The following is a 17,737-nucleotide window of genomic DNA, read 5'->3' on the forward strand; positions in this document are numbered from 1 at the left end:
CTCACCATGACAAACCCGGTGGAAAATGTGCTCCCTTCTTGGTAAATGCACCTGACCTTTGAGAGTGAACTTAGGGTGGCATTAGACAGGGTTCGGTTGCTAAGACTCACCGGACCCACAATGACATGGCTTACAAATACAGTCTCTTGCAGGAAAAGGCTACACTAAGGCAACAGCATGGAAGTCAGGATGTGGATCCACAGCCTCACAGCCAGCGGGCCTGAGAGGCCCGTGTAATTATTTTGTCCCTCCACCACAAAAACCTTTTACCGTATACTATGTATTATTTTTCACATAGGTTAGAGGCCAGGTCTCTGATATTTCGGAATATCTTGAGGACAGAACCAAACTAATTTTCTTAGCGTACCTGGTTTGAAAGATATTAGTGCCCAAAGGGAGGGGTCCTACTGATGCAGGACAGGGCAGATTTCCCAGGGGAGAGGGGGAGACCACGCCCTGCATGAGAAAAGAAGAGGGTCCTTTGGCGGAGAGTGTAGAAAGAATTCAACACACATGGCCAAGTTAGAGTCAACAGGAAAGTTTATTAGCAAACCACAGACGGAGTGTGGTCTCCTCTCAGAGGCCGAGAATGAAAGGGACAGTGAGAGAGACAGAGTAAAGTCACTGCGAGGGACAGTGAAACAAATAGAGACCTGGAAAGGCATGAGAGACAGGGGGCAGGAGAGGGACAGGGACCCTGAGTGTTCAGGGAATTCAGTTTGTATCTTTCTTTAGTTCTTATTTCCTTTGATATGGACATACAGTGAGGAAGGGATGAGTATGTAGTGCTAAAAGCCCAGTGGCTGGCAGTTCCCAGCCTTTGAGCCACAGGTTCCCCATGGTATTAGCCATAGGAAATGACTCTTGGTTCCTGTTTCCCCTTCACAGGTGTGGGAAATGGGTTGTTAGCAATCCCAGCAGAAATCTTCCTTTGTTCTGCAGGTGTCCTGCTTGCCCGGCGGCCGCAGGGCTGGTTAGCACATTGCAGTCTCTGAATGTGGCTCGATTAACATTTCAATTCCCTTGCCTCTTCCGTGAGAGGACACATCCCTCTCCCTGCGGAAGCACTGTAGTCCTGTTTAAAATTTGTCCGGGAACCATGAGTTGCACGTCAGGGAAGGAATGGTCGGCCTTCAGTTGTGGTGCTGAAGCTGTAGCACCTCGCAGGTTCCTTTCTCCAGTCATCTTTGGTCCCATTTCCAGTTATCATTCTAGGAGGCTTGCCATCCTCAACCTTCTTCCTGTAATCAGGTGCCCTTGAAGTGCTTTCTTTGCACTAGGAGGTCTTTGCGGTCAGTTATCTTTTCTCATTCCTTCAATCTGTGCATGCAGAATTCTTGCACTTATCTTGCACTTAACATCTTGTTTTTAGAGTATTACCAGCCTTTGAGACTCTTAGTAGTAGCCCCAGTCCAAGGACTACTGGGTATGGCACTGAAAAAGGAAGTTGAAACTTATACCTGTTAGTTCCCAGCTTGAATTATCTTTTTAATTGTAATTTGTCTCATTTGTAGCCCATTTCTCAAAAGTGATAGTTGCCCAGGTTCCTTTGGTTGGAACTCCACCTGCAGGCCAGAGAAGGTGAAGCTCTACGGAAGGAGATTCTGAACTTTTTTGAGCTTTTGCTGCTAATGCAACCAAGGAATTGAATTTTTAGCAGATCTGCCATCAGTTTGCAGTTCCCTTCTAATCTATTTTATTTAGATACTGAAGTTAAGATCTACCATTTCCAAATGCCACTAGAAAGTTGTATTTATCAATAACTGATTTCAAAGCCTCTGTGCCATTTTAAATCAAGAGTACCTTGGCAATGGTTCATTTTCATCCCTTTCATCAGAATCCTCCCTTTTTCTTTTAAAAAAAATGTCCTTAGCCCAGCAGTCCCCCACCTTTTTTGGCACCAGGGACCGGTGCTTCTATGAGAATCTAATGCCTGATGATAGCTATATAATGAGGTGGAGCTGAGGCGATGATGCTAGCGCTGGGGAGCGGCTGCAAATACCGATGAAGCTTCGCTCGCTCACCCGTCGCTCACCTCCTGCCATGCGGCCCTGTTCCTAACATGCCAAAGACCAGTACTGGTCTTTGTCCCGGGAGCTGGGAACCCCTGCCTAAGCCATATTTTTAGCCAAGAATGAGTCGGGGGGCTTCTACACAGCTTCACGTCAGACATTAATTGCACTGGCAGCGGCAGTTAAGGCTTCGTTGCTGAAGAAGACTCAGCCCAAATGATGATGCCTAAAAACCTACAGTTCATTACAGGAAAAGGCTACACTGTACAAACATTAAAACGAGAATATGCATCACAACCACAGGCTGCCTCACAGCACAGGGTCCAGAGAAGCCAGATACAAGCTCCAAGTGCCCTCTCTGTGTAAGGGTCACACCAGCATGCAGTGTCTCTCTTGTATTGAGAACCACTGATGTGAGCACAAACCACTTTGGAAAACAGGGAGCACATACTGAAGTCTTAACCAGAGTTTCTTGTAGCCTTCTGGTAACCTGAGCTTATTCTTCCTACATAGCCAGTCTCAAACCCAGTGGCCTCTATGGGTCTCACTGAGACCAAGTAAAAATGGCCAGTGTTACCACTAGCAATAAACAGTAATGATAATGTGTAACCCATGGCTACACAAAAAGTCATTTCTTTTCATTGTTTTGATCAAGGCTCTGCATTATGCAGCTGTTTCAGCAAAAAAAAAAAAAAAAACAACTCATGCCCGACTCCAGAGTCTTTGGGATTAACCCTCACAGCACACATAATGACATCAAAGTCCACTGACTTTCTTGTTAGGCAAAGATTTGCTTGGAAAGTCCTTTATCCTGAAGTGTAAGCTGCCTATAGAGTGAGTTGGTGTGATGTCAACAACACCCTTATCTTCCCACAGTTGCTTTCTGCTGCCTGGGCAAAAAAAAAAAAAAGTCAGCAAACACATAGCAGTTATCTCACCACAGCACCCCTGTGTCTCTTTGTGCACTAATTAGGTTACAAGATTATTTCTATATTAACACCGAGTCTTCACATTGACCCTTGGGATGAGCTTGGGGTTGTTATGAGCGCCATGGGACTTATTCTAACCAACTTTTTGTTGCTTCTCTTTTTCCCTCCTGTTGTTACCAGTAGGTAATGAGGAATGGTTTTCTTTGTCGGTAAAGTCTATAAGGACACCTTTTGCCACCCCCTTTCTGCTTTTCAGTATGTGCCTCCCCGAGGAATTGGAAATTCCCAGTGTCCTGCCTTAACACCCACAGCAAATCTTCTTTCTCTCTGGTCGTGGTTTTCTCAACCGCAAAACGATTCTAAAGGAGGTTTCTAGCTCTCAAAACCTATGATTCTGTAAAAGACTAAAAAAAATCTGTCTCACCTCCTCGCTTGTGGCATATGGAGAGGAATAGAGTTAGCATTTGAACTTAAAGTGTTGAGAGGATGATTACGCACAACCAGAGCCTCAGGAACCTGTGTTTAAGTCCTCACCCTCCATTTTTTGCTTCGCCAGCATGGCAAAGAGGACACTGGAGAGCCAGTCGTTTCTGTCCTGTCCCTACCCTCCCTCACCCTCAGCCCTCATGCATCAAGAGCACCACCAAATGGTCCCTAGTCTTCAGTGACATCAAAACCTATGTAATGGTATTCTCTACTGTAAAAATTATTTTTGAAAGAGGGTATATTAGAACATACTTGTGTTTTTATATAGCTTTAAAATATATTCCCTAGAGAGAGAATTTACTTGATTTTTTACACACACACACACACACACACACACACACCCCAAATGGAAATACCTAACTTGAGGTGAAAGGATAGTTTCACACAATTGTCTGCTGGTTGTTTGTCGAGGTTTCTAGAAACAGCTAATGATAGCATTATTCGTGGTGGCCAGGACATGGAAACAACCGAAGTGTCCTATGATAGATGGCTGGCTAAAGAAGCTATGGTACATATATACAATGGAATATGATTCAGCCACAAGGAGAGATGAAATACTGCCATTTGCGACAACATGCATGGACCTCGAGATAATCATGCTAAGTGAAATAAGCCAGACAGAAAACGTTGGAAACCACATGATATCACGTATATGTGGGATATAGGCCTAAAAGCAACAAATGAGAAGGACAAACAGAGTCTCATGGACATGGACTATAGACTAGTGGTTACCAGAAGGAAGGGGGTGGGGAGGGGGAGGTAGATGGGGTAAAGGGGGGTCAAATATGTGGTGACAGAAAGAAATATAACTATGATAGGGGAACACACAATACCATATATATGTGCCTTACTGTTGAATTGTACACCTGAAACTTACTGGATTTCGTTAACCAATGCCACTAGATAGATAGATAGATAGATAGATAGATAGATAGATAGATAGATAATTTTTTTTCTTAAAAAAGAAAAAAAACAGCTAATCATTATATTTAATGTTTCATCAAAAAATCTCAATATATTCTTTAAGATGCTCCTTTTGAACAGTTCAGTGTGTGACTGTTGTGTGGCAATTAAATTGTCCCTATTGATTTTTTTCCCACCTCTTTCAAGTCCATAATACCAGCTGTGCATACCTAAATAGAAGTCTTTTAAAAATTGTTCCATGAAAGCGGAATTCCATTTGACATGTTTGTTTCGGGAAGTGTGTGCTTCAGTCTTCTGTGATGGATCGTGCTTGTGTTAAATCACATCTGGTTTTAGCAGAGTACTCTGCTCAGTATTTCTCTCCTAACTATGTTATCTTTTGCTCCTGCTATTTGAGAGCAATTGCTCTGCTTCCTCTGGAGCTATTTATACTCCAAATTTTCTATTCTGTGTGTTACCCATTCACCTGTACAGAGATAAGAGTAGACCCGACCAAAAAAAAAAAAAAAATTTCATGCAATTTTGCTGTCTCTTTGTTTGTTTCCATCACACAGGTAAATTAGACTCAATACAAAAGTGAGTCTAAAAATTCTAACTTGTTAGTTCTTATGTCCTTAGATGTAAAACAAAAATATTTATAATGATGGAGGCAGAGTAACAAGAAAAAATAACGGAAAAACTTCAAACCTCCCACAGTCGCCTTCAGTATCAAAGAAACATGTTGGGAATATTGGTATTTAAAAGAAATCCATTCCTTTCTTCCGTTAATGGAAATAGTGTGCTGCATTAACAAATATTCTCAGTACCTGCACCTGAAAATGTGTCCTTAGAGGAAGTCAAGTACACAGAAGAGAAAAATCAAAATTCGAATCTTTTGTCTCTGTACCTCTCCCCAGTCTCCCATGCAGTCCCCACTTGGCCTTTCCCTCCTTGCGTCCTCCTGCCTGCTTGGGGTTTTTTTGTTTTTTTTTAATACTTTATTCTTTTCATACCTGCCCTCCTCTCAAATCAAGTTACGTTCTTTTCCGTCAATTTCAGCAAAGTCTCGACTTCCATGTAAAGAGGTCATTTATTTACCTTAAGCATATTTTTAAGCTAAAGGAGTGTGGGGCCTGTAGGATAGCAAAATTTGCCACCCCAAAATGTATCTCTTTAGCATGTGGAATACTTCAAGCCGAAAACAATCAAGGCCCAAAAGACTCAGGAAGAACCTATGACCTTCCCCCTAAGCACCTAAAAGAATTTAGATGGAATACATGCTCCAGCAAGGGAGCTATCATCACAGATAATTTATAGCTTAATGTGAACTAGTGTGTGATAGACAGGGAGGGACCTAGCAAGGCCCATTTGGTCAAAGTCCTCTCTGTGTCCCAGTCTTTCTGTATGGCCCAGCAAACACCGGTTTATTAAAAGTTAATACTTTTCATCTTCCCGTGAATTGCCTTATTTCCCTTTAAAGTTCCAGACCTGTCCTTTCTCCTTAGTCCAGAATGACACAAAAATACCTCATTTTGCCTTACTGTCTTTGGAATTTTCATGTTTGTGTGGATTCCCCATATGTATGAAATTAAATTGTTTTTTTCCCCTCCTATTTGTCTGTCTTATATAAATTTAATCCTTAGACCAGCCAGAAGAACTTAGAAGGGTAGAGAAATTTTTTCCTTCCCAACAGCCTTTGCTTTGATAGGATGAGTGCTCATCCAGGGTATTTTATGAAAACAGGCACATGGGAGCACAGAGCTTTACTCGCTGGGATGAAAGACAAAAGGAAAACCTCCTATTTCCACCACCAGGTCTCCTTCATGCTTCCAGGGAAACTTCCAAAGTTACTATTTTCCTTTTTAAAAAGAGAAAAACATATATTACACAGGTATTAACCTACACAGGTATTAACCATTATTTTTTTCCCCCTTAACATTGAATTAGAACTAGCCACCAGTAACTCGTAAAATACATTAAAGCCTTAAATTTGCATCTGTTTACTATTGGGCAAGCTGTTTACTGGCTGGGATGGCCAGTGTTTACTTGCAGGTACATTTATAATCGAATTGCCTCTTTCCCCTAAATGAGTGAGAGATTTACTTAATTACCATTGATTCTTTCTCTCAAAGGACTAAGAATTCAGACCAGAGCTTAGGTGTATAAGGTATTATAAAAACATGTTGTTGCATTTCCAATTTGGCTAATAAATTGGCTTTAGAAAAAAGCATCTTTTCATGACACTTGGGAGTAAAGCTTGCAATTTGCTGATGTTGGGACAAAGTTGAGATTTTACTTTTGTTCAATTTTTGTCTTTCGATGTATGATTAAATACCACTTCCGATCAAAGGAACCCTCCCCCTGCCCCCCACACACACACACTCATAAAATTCTTAGGGGACTTGAAAAGTACAATGTAAAATACAATTTCAAGGTGAAAGGAGTTAAATAAGTGAGCCTCGGGTCTGAAAGCTGGATAGATTGTGCAGTTAACTTTAGTTTGCCTGTGGAAAATTTTAGTGAAGCTGATTATTTTTTCACCTTATGCTAAGGTAGCAGAAAGATTGTGATACTTCAAGGAGAAAAACGATTAATGATTATAAATACATAGTTGGAAATAGAGTTTATACAACCCTAACCATACAGATTTATCTCACTGACCTTCTCTAATACTAATATAAGAAAGTATTGTCAGGAACTCTTTCAAAATATCTAGTAAAATCATATTTTTCCTTATTCGTTTGGAAAGGACTTGGTTTACGTAGAACACAGTAGGTCCCCTTAACTCTCAAATAGTCTCCAATCCTTCAAGAATGGGAACCGTCTCTTCACCCACGTCTTTACTCAGTCAGTGCCAGTAAGATGTGATAACAACCTCCAATCTTGAAAGTTCATCAGATTTATCAAACTTAGAGCTGAAGGGTGAAAACAAAACACTTTAAAAGAGGGTGGGATTTGGTTTTAGCATTTACTAAAGGGTATGAGACAACACTACTGGGATTCTCAGAGGAAAAGGAAATATAGTGAAAAGAGAACTTCCCCGCTTTGAATCACTTGTGATTTTCTGTGGCTTTTGCAGTGGATCTCTTGAGCCTGTCAGCTGCATGTGATGCCTTGGAGCAGCACAACCTCAAGCAAAATGACCAGCCCATGGACATCTTGCAGATCATTAATTGTTTGACCACTATTTATGATCGCCTGGAGCAAGAGCACAACAATTTGGTCAACGTCCCTCTCTGCGTGGATATGTGTCTCAACTGGCTGCTGAATGTTTACGACACGTATGTATGGCAAGCTTATTTTTCAGAGTCTGTCACAGGAGGCTTAGTTTACAGAACGGCGACGGTTTAATTAGCATCACAACAGGGCCCCAGTCTAGAAATAGGGTCCTCTGGATGAAAAGTTTCATGAAGCTGTGTAACCTAATGCTGTCCCTGCGATAAATCATTTTTGTTTTTATGGGAACTGAAAAATATTTTGAGGTAAGAGCTAGAACTCAGATTGCTTTTAGATTAGAAAACAAAACCCTGAGATATTCATTTTTCAAACAGAACCAAAACAATAGTAGAATGAGTCAATGCGTAGCCATTGGTTCTTTCTCTTTCTTGCCTGTGTATTTTGAATTCCTCCATCCACTTCAGGGATACTCCTTCTCACAGGCAGAAATGGATGTGCTCCTGGAGATGCTGGCACAGCAGTCACCGGATCTGAATAGTGTTAGCTTATTATACTCGGGAGAATTTTGCAGGAGAATGTGAATTGATAAGCCAAACAAAATGAAAATCAACCCTTAATGCAGCAAACTTGCTCTTCAAACTGAAGAAGTTTTTGAGTTTTTTTGATAAGGTTTTACAAAGTTTCAGTTTGGCATGTCTCTTCATCTCTCTGAGTACTTGTTTATTTCTTCGAGATTGCGCAGACAGGAGAGATCCCCCCAGTTCTGATTTTTGTCTTAAGTTTAATGAAGACAGTTGAGGAAGGAGGCAGAAGGAATTGGTCTTAGTTTTTTTGACTGAATTCTTCTTAGACCTCAGAATTATTACATGTCTCATTTTACATGTCAACCAGAAATATCTCCATTTGGAAATCTGGGAAGGTTTTCTAAAAAGAGTTGCATATCAACTATTTTGCCTTTTGCCTTCGTTTTAGATTTCTATCACCTCCTGGATTAAAATGTATACCCTTTTTCCTTTTGTTATTTTGATAAGGTATTGCTTTGTAAATTCTAAGATCACCTGGCTATATTGAATTCTGATCATTATTTACCAAGCCCTGGGACATACTGGATTTTAATTGTGGATGGCACTTAATTTGCTTTGATAAGGGTTTGTATTCAGGTCTTCCCTCAAATGTATTTTAGCACCATTTCTTTTACAGACTATATATGAATGAATGGATTCTGGTATCTCACTTCCTTTCTATCTGCCTGAAAATTATTTGGGGACAATTTAATTCCTTGAGGACTGGAGTTACTGTATAAAGTTTATTTGTTAAACTGATTTGCTTTTTAAAGCGAGGGGGAAAGATAATATCTTCCAATGATAATTTTGTTAATGCATTAGGATCCAGGACTTCTGTTTGACTAAGGGATTTAGAAAATTGTACCAGTTGAAAATTGAGCATATTGTTCACCAAAAATAACCACAGTTGGGACTTATCCTTTGTCATTTCAAAGCGCTAGTTGAGAGAATTAGTCTACATTTTTTTAACCAACAGCTAAGGTTCAGTTGTTTTCCATAACAAAATAAAAGCTGAAAATTATCGAAAGACATTTTCATTCTTATTTTTATTTTTTCCCAGGTATATAATGAGCTTGTTAATAAATTTGTCATGAGGAATGCATGATTTCAGCTTTATATGTAAACTGAAAGTGTATATATGTTAAAACATTGATATAAAAATAAAACATTAATTTAGTAATAGGTTATTTTTAAATTGCTCTTTAAGATCATATATTTGAATGCTCTCTAATAGAGTATACCATATTTTCCTGTGGGGATAAACATTCTTATATGTCATGTGGCCTGAAGTGGTTAATTTTCTTTTCCATAAGGGCAATCCGATCAAAACTTACAAGAGTTTTGAAGAGGGCATAGCAGTTAGTTGCTGGTAATTTGGGTTGGGGAGGGGTTCAGTAACCAAAGTAGGTAATTTGCTTCAGTAACCAAAATAGCTTAATGCATAGTAGTAGTTCCTCCACTTACTAACTTAAATCTGGGTGGCTCTCCATGGATGAATAGAAGGATATTTTTCCTGTTTTCTGTAGAGCCATGCTTACAGTTCAAGTAAAGGCTTTTAAAGATTGGAAACTTGGTAAATATTCATTGGTTAAGTTGGTCAGATTTCCATCACATTCTCAAGTCATTAGCCAAGTCAATAATGAACTCAGAATAAGTTCTTAATCTTCATAAAACAGTGGTCAGTAAAGTTCCCATATCCACATTTTTTTTTTCTTAGCTGAAAAGTATTTACCATCTAAGTAAAGCGTCAGTAATTGTTTTCTGGTTTGATTATTCATAATAGGGGACGAACAGGGAGGATCCGGGTCCTGTCTTTTAAAACTGGCATCATTTCTCTGTGTAAAGCACATTTGGAAGACAAGTACAGATGTAAGTCATGTATATTAACTCTGTATTCTTTTATTAATGTTGGCTAATTACCCCCTACTCTAGATGGGGAATGACATAGTGTTCTTATTTGACAGCAGGTTCTTCCTGTAAGATGTAGAACTGCTTTTAGGGTGTCATAAAACGTGGTTTGTGCTGTTCTCTGTCAGACATTAAATTGCAGGTGTTTAAATAGAGAATGAGGATTAACTTCTTCAGTCCGAGTATTATTTTAAATAACGTTGACTGCATCTGAATAAAACACATGTTCCTAGGGGATAAAGCCTGATTTCCTAACCCCTTTGTATAAGTCAGAAAAATAAATGTGAAGGTTTAATCCATGCTCTTCCCTAGTCTTTGGATTCTTATTTAAAGAGTACTATCTGGCATTCATGTTCAAGGAGCATTGTTTATTTTATAATCATCTTACTGCAAGGTGTACTGACATAGCCAATTCTGTGACGTGACTAACATTTTATTATTTGAAAGGCAGATAGCTTGCCATTTTTTACACTGTAAATATCACCTTATAGCATTTCCTATTGATTAGCCATTGGGTTCTTCTGCTTAAAATTTGTAAATCCAAATTAAAAGCAAATGCTAGCGGAGTGATGGTTGATATAACTAAGCAACCATTCATTCCTGTAGTGAAGGACTGTATGTGTTTTCCCCTTTAAATGCTTGTAAGAAATCTTTTCTGTAGGAATATTAAAGAAACCCAGTCTATTTTATCTTTTTCTCTTTTCCCCTAAGGCCTAGCCACACAGGGATGAGGAGATGGCTGAGCTTAAGGACAGGCAGGAGATAAAAGAGATTAAATTCCTCCCAAGCCACTATGTATCCTACTGCTCATTTCCCCCGCAGGAGTAAGCCGCAGAATACACAAGCCTTTTCGCTCTGACTTTTGTGTAGTTTGTACTTGAGTTTTCTCATCCTAAGAACTAAAGTAAAACAACTGAATGGATTTTGTTAACCATTTAAAAATGTATTTTGGATAAAATACAATCTTTCTGTGTTTTGTTTTGTTTTGTTTTGTTTACCTTTAAATATCGTAGTTATTTATTGTATGTTAGCTTATAATCTAACCTTATCGTTGGTATAGTACCGGCACATAGTAATATTAAGTTGAATCATCAAGGGAGTTTTGAGCCTGTGTTTCAAATAACTACTAAGAGGGAATGTGTTTTGAGGTTGGTGAAACCAAAATATTAACTTCAAACTGGAATATTTGAAAATAATTTATAATTTGGAAAAAAAGTATGTATGCATATTAGAGAGACAATAAAAGGCAGTGCGTGTAATATCATTTTTTGTTATTGCTATCTTAGATATCTCGTTAAAAATATTTAACTTCTTAGAGTTTAAAGTGTGCTTATGAGTAGGAAAAGCTTTCTTGCATTTACTTTTTGGGCCAGCTTTTATTTGAATACAAAGTTAAAATAATTTTATTTCTGAGAACAAAACATACATTGCAAGTGTTTGGTACGTTCATTCATTCTGTGAACCCACATATATTGGACACCTGCTATCCACCAGGTACTACTGTTCTACACTAGAGACTTCTGGCACACAGTTGACCAAGATAGGGACCCTGCTCTCAAGGGTATGTCATTATTCAGCCAAAAAGACAGACACATGTTAAATCAGTGACAATGTATAGTGATATGAGCTAATTACAAATATGTACAGCATCCTGTGGGAACACATACAAGAAACTCACTATCTTATGACTTCATAAAGAAGTCCCAATTTTGGTACATTTTTGAATCTCTGATGTCCAAAGCTGATGGTGCTTTGGGCTAGTTATCTGGTTCTTAATGCTAAAACAGTTATGTTATTATGGCGGTTATGTCCTATATATAAACTATGTCCCAAAGAATTGTTTTCTGGCTTAGGAAAAAAAATCAGGTGTCAGGACTGTGTGTAAACTCACTTCTCGCAGGGCTGTAGTTTATTTAAAAATTGTCATACTTCATATAAACACAGTGATGATTAATTAACTTCATACATATAAATATTAAATGTCTAGATTAGCATACAGTAGAAGTAACCCCTCTCTGTGGGATTATTGGTTACTCTTGAGAATCGGTACTGGAATTGAGTTGGCCATTAGGTTCTGATGACATCTACTTGTGCTGCTTTTTGATTGTTGCAATTCTCTTCTTCCTTTTGCAGACCTTTTCAAGCAAGTAGCAAGTTCAACGGGATTTTGTGACCAGCGCAGGCTGGGCCTCCTTCTGCATGATTCTATCCAAATCCCAAGACAGTTGGGTGAAGTTGCATCCTTTGGGGGCAGTAACATTGAGCCGAGTGTCAGGAGCTGCTTCCAATTTGTAAGTTTTTCACCTTAAGTAACATATTTATTCTTTCGTATGTTAGAAATTATTTGTTAAAACACAGAGCTCCAGTTTCTCACATAGTTCTATAGGCAGGTAGGTAGGGGATTTTTGATATATGAAACCTCTGTAGGCAGTGGCTTCTGGGACTCTGGGTTTGGGGAGAGAGGACAGTACAGAGGAAGGAAAAGGAATCTTCGTCTATAGCCAGGACTCCACGGTTCCTAGGGTGCTAGGGAGGAAGGTGGTCTTCAGTGGTTCAGTGAAGGAGGAAATAAATCTCCAGCTGGAGAAATCCTTTGTGTATAAGAAAATGACCTTTATAGGTGAGTCTCTTAGCCTCTTAGTTTTTTATTTTTGCCTAGTTCTATCATTATAGACTCCTTTCGAATGTCTGTTGGTAAATAGCTGACACACCTATTATTTTTTTTGAAAGTTTTCCTTCTGTGGCTTTGCCATTTCTCTACTATTCCTTGTCTTATCACGAGGTCGGAGGTGTGTACACTACTGATGCACATCACTAACTTAATGTACTCTGGTCCATTCCCTTGCTTATTTTGCCCCATTGCCTTTTCCCCACCATAATCCATGCCCCCGGAAACACCCTTTTTCTCCCAAATGCCTGAGCACTCCATTGACAGACATTTAGATCGTTTGTGTTTTTTCATAAGGTAGGTAATGTTGCAACAAACATCTTTACGCGGTTAGCTCTTTTCTTTGAAGTTTTTTCCTTAGGATGAATTCTCAGGAATAGGATTTACTAGACTAAAAGTTATAAACAGTTTTGTGGCTTTTGATACATATTACCAGATGCCTTTTTGTCAAAAATTGTTGTTTTCTATTTATAATACCACCGGCGCGGAAGGAGTAAGATATTTACAATATCACATTATTCAGCGTTCCTATGTGTATGTTTTTTAAATTGCTAAGAGCTATTTCTCTTATATGGATGTTTCTCAATCCATTCTAATCCCATTAACAACATAACTATACGTAGAGATAACTGGGTTAAACCTGGGCAGAACATTGTGAATATTTAAATATTTAAAGTAGTGCGAGCCTTCATTTAATCGTTAACTGGGCAAATTGTCTAAATGCACGTATAAGCTCCCTCATGTAGAGTTGGATATACTATTTGGATTGTTTTGCCGAAATTATGGCACAGTAGCTGTAAATGTAAAACAGGTATGAATAAATAAATGTATTTTTTTCCACCTCATACTCAAATCTCCCAAAATATAAGTAGACTATCACTACCTCTAGATTTTTTTTCTTGCATGCCGCTGCATTAATCACAATGCAAACACAAGAAACTTTCATATAATGAATATTAATGGCCAGAAGTAGTCTAGATTCATTCTGGTTTTTTAAAATCCAATCATAAAACAACTTGCAGTGATGTGAGTTTTGTTTTTTCCTAAGCACTGAAGTTGCTTTTTAAGTTCTAGTTGTGAAACTAACACACATGTTCATATGTTTGTATGTACACACAGTCGCGTGTGTATTGTGACTTGAATTGAGAGTAAGGGTCAGAACTCAAACGTGCCGACAGCCATCTCTATTCACAGTTGATTCCTGCATCAGAGTAACGTGGGCTGGCTTCAGGGCCACGGGATCCATTGTCCCGTCACCCTACAGTGCTGCCTGTGCTGCTGTGGACATCCTCATGAAGCCGCCACCATCCCCACTGCACACTCTGGCTCTCTCTCTTCCTTTTTTTTATTGAAATATATTTGATATATAATATTGTGTGAATTTCAGGTATACAGTAGGTCCTCACATAACATCGTTTTGTTCATGTCTTTCCTTATAACATTGATGAGATGTCGTAAGAACTTAACCATATCAATTAGCCTGTGGTAAAATTGGTTTTGTTATACCTCATTTTGCTTCAAGTCACAGGATGTTAAGTGAGGACTTAACTGTAGAACATGTTGATTTGATAACATTCGTATATTGTAATACGATTGCCATTATAGTGATAGCATTTCTGTCATGTCACATAATTATCTTTTTTTGTGGTGGGAATAAATTAGATCCAGTCTCTAGCTCTCTTGAATTTGTTTGAAGGGGCCCCTGAACAGAAACTCTGCTTTCCATAGTGCTCTTTCCTTATCCTGTTCCAGGTCTGCCCATTGCATCCTTTTATTGGATACTTGCCTCCTTCCCTATTTCAAGTCCAACACCTCCAACTCCGACTCCCCATTTACCACCTCATTCCCAAATATGCACTTTTTCATATTATAGTTGATCCTTGAATAACACAGGTTTTAACTGTACATGCCAGTACACACAAGAGTTTTTCAAAAAATATTGTAAATGTATTTCCTCTTCCTTATGATTTTCTTAATAGTATTTTCTTTTCTCTAGCTTACTTCACTGTAAGAATGCAATATATAATACATATAACATATAAAATATGTGTTAGTCAACTGTTTCTGTTATCTGTAGACTTCTGGTCGAGAATGAGCTATTAGCAATTAAGTTTTGGGGGAGTAAGAAGTTACATGAGGATTTTCAACTGTGCAGGGTGTCTGTACCCCTACACCCCATATTGTTCAAGAGTCAGCTGTACTGCTCTCCAGCTTCCCAAGGTGAAATAATAGACATTTATCCTTGGTCCCTGCTAGAATACGAGGTGCCATAACAAAACAGGGAACATAGAAGAGTTGGCGGAAGAATACTTACTTTAAGAAGTTAAATATTGGCACACTGGATGTTTCTAGTAGAATGTTGTGCTCATTCTATATGTACAGAGCATGATGAGGTTGATATTACTAAGATTTGGGGATCCTCTCAACTTTGTAGTAATTTGCAGTCAGGTTGAACAGATCCATTGTGAATGCCTACTTCAGAATTGACATCCTAGCCCTGGCATGCTCCTCCTAAGCCAGGTGCTCTGGCACGCACTCACCTTGCCTTTCACTGTGCAATGTGGCTGAAATGCGTTGTTTGCTGTAGGGAAAGATAACAGGAGTGCAAATGCCCTCTGCCCTTTGTTTGAAGTGTAAAACCTTGGGAATGGGACCAGTTCTTTCAGCGAGCTTATGCTCAAAGACGGCTGCTTCTACCAGCCTGAGGAAATAGCAATAATGTTTTTGTTTTTCCTACAAATGCATTCCCTGTATTGCAGAAGATACGGAGTTGACTTCAGACTCTATAGTCCTTTTATTTCCTTCATTTTCTTGTCACCAACTGGAAAACTTAACTTCTTTTCAAGTTGGTACAGGTAGAAAGGTGTTAGCTTCTGATTCAGACAAGGCACTGGCAGGGGTAGGAAAAGAGGTGTGTTTTCATATGCCATGCTGATTGGATGATCTTTTAAAGATTTCATCAGCCCATATCTCTCTATTCTGGAGATGGGTGGTGCTGATGGTTGCACAACGATATGAATGCTACTGAACTGTCCACTTAAAAAAGTTTAAGCTCAAACAGAGACTCATGGACACGGACTATAGACTAGTGGTTACCAGAGGATAACGGAAGGGGTCGGGGAGAGGGGGTAGGTAGATGGTTAAAGAGGGTCAAATATAGGGGGGTGGGTAGGGGGAAGGCGAAGTGGGTAAAGGGGATCAAATATATGGTAGCTGAAGGAAACTGGACTTTGGGTGTAAACACACATTAGAATATACAGATGTCAAGTGATAATGTACAGCTGAAAATTATATAATTTTATTAACTACTGTTACCTCAATAAATTTAATTTAAAATAAAAGGTTAAGCTATAAATTTTATGGTTTGCGTTTTTACCACAGTAAAATATTTGGGGGAAAAACCCAAAAACTTAGGGAAAGAGAAAAGGAAATCATCAAATCCAAACCAAAGGTTTTGCCTCTTTAAAAATCATTATCGGTCTTTTAAGAAATTATCTATTAAGCCAGGAAATGAAGTCATATCTGTGGATATTAAAAAGGAAAATCACTATAAATTTATGGATTTGACCATGTGTTTTCATTGATACTAAATGAGACAACAGGATATGTTTCTACATTAGCATACTGCAGTCAACACATTTGCCGGGAAACTGAGTCTTTCAGGTTTAGTAGAAGTAAAGTTTTGAAACTAGTTCATTTTAGAAAAACATTAAATGAATGTATCATCAGGTTCTCTTTCATTTTCCATGGAACCATGTCTATTGACAGAGCAAATTGATCCTTATGACCTCAGTAAGGCCAGGCCTGCCTTGGCAATGAGTTACACAGACTGCCTGGAGCAACTTGGGAGAGTATTCACATCTCTCCTTTTTCAGATGAGAAAACTGAAGCCCAGAGAGGTAGAATGAATATATGCTACATCCTGCAATTATATCGTGTCAGAACTAGACATCAGCCTTAAATTCTCTATGGTGCAAGCCAGAATTTCCTTCTGCTAAACCATCTGAATAGAAATAGATGACTTTAACCAGTTCAAATACTAGGCTGAACTAAGAAGTGTTAAAATGATCTCTTATATGAATTTTAAGTTATAATAGGATGACGTGGATAAACGAACACTCCTAGCACTACCCCAACACACACACTCACATACACACACGTACCATGATCTTTATTTCAAACACTCTAATCCCAATTGCAGATGTCTAGCCTAACTTCAAATGAAACCAAATAATATTTCGAGTGAGAAAATGTTACACTTTTAAGTGACTTCGGAAAAGAGTCACATATCTGTATATTAGTATTTGGCAGCACCCTGAGAAAGTACCCCCTCCCCTCGATACTCTTTGTAGTGTTTTCTTCTGTAAACATTTTAAGGATTTTATTGTTTAGATTGAATTGAGATGCTAACTTTATATTCAGGATACTTCACCTACAAGAGCTTGGGTGTCAAAATCTGTTTATTTTACATCTGTTTTCTGCCTCCTGTTGTATTCATGCATTCAAAATGAATAAGTTGCTTTTTCATCTGTCTTGTGAATTTTTATATTCATGTGACAAAAATGAATATCATCTATGCACAGTTGCTGTAATCCAGAATGATATAGAAATGAAAATAAATTGCAACCTCAACTATTGAGAACAAGTCCAAGATCCCCAGTGGCTGCCTGAAACCACAGAGTACCAAACCCTATTACGCTATATTTTTTTTGTATACTTACATACCTATGATAATGTTTAATTTATAAATCAGGCTTAGGTAGATATTAACAACAATAACCAATAATAAAATAAAACAATTGTAACAATAAAATAAGGGTTACTTGTACAGAGCCACTGCAGCGCCATGACAGTTGATCTGATATCCAGGACGGCTTCTAAGTGACTGATGGACAGGAAGAGTACACAGCGTGGAGGCGCCGGACAGAGGGATGGTCCAGGGCGGGATAGTGTGCAATTTTGCTGCACGGTTTAAACCTTATAAGTTGTTTATTTCTGAAATTTTTTATTTAATATTTCAGGCTGTGGTTGACCACAGGTAACTGAAACTGCAGAAAGCAAAATTGGATAAGGTGGCGAAGGTCTAATTGT

The 17,737-nt window shown here is 38.7% G+C and overlaps 1 protein-coding gene across 1 annotated transcript in view; it reads left to right on the plus strand.

The window, feature by feature from the left end:
* DMD (dystrophin) overlaps positions 1-17,737 on the plus strand; it is a 1,897,222-nt gene that overhangs the window by 1,808,787 nt on the left and 70,698 nt on the right. Inside the window, 3 exon segments of the mRNA XM_039846417.1 lie at positions 7,410-7,611; positions 9,854-9,939; positions 12,112-12,269. Of these exon segments, the coding sequence (XP_039702351.1) occupies positions 7,410-7,611; positions 9,854-9,939; positions 12,112-12,269 (446 nt within the window).

This window comes from Pteropus medius, unplaced genomic scaffold (assembly GCF_902729225.1).
Source record: "Pteropus medius unplaced genomic scaffold, Ma_sr-lr_union100, whole genome shotgun sequence".
Classification (NCBI taxonomy): Eukaryota; Metazoa; Chordata; class Mammalia; order Chiroptera; family Pteropodidae; genus Pteropus; species Pteropus medius.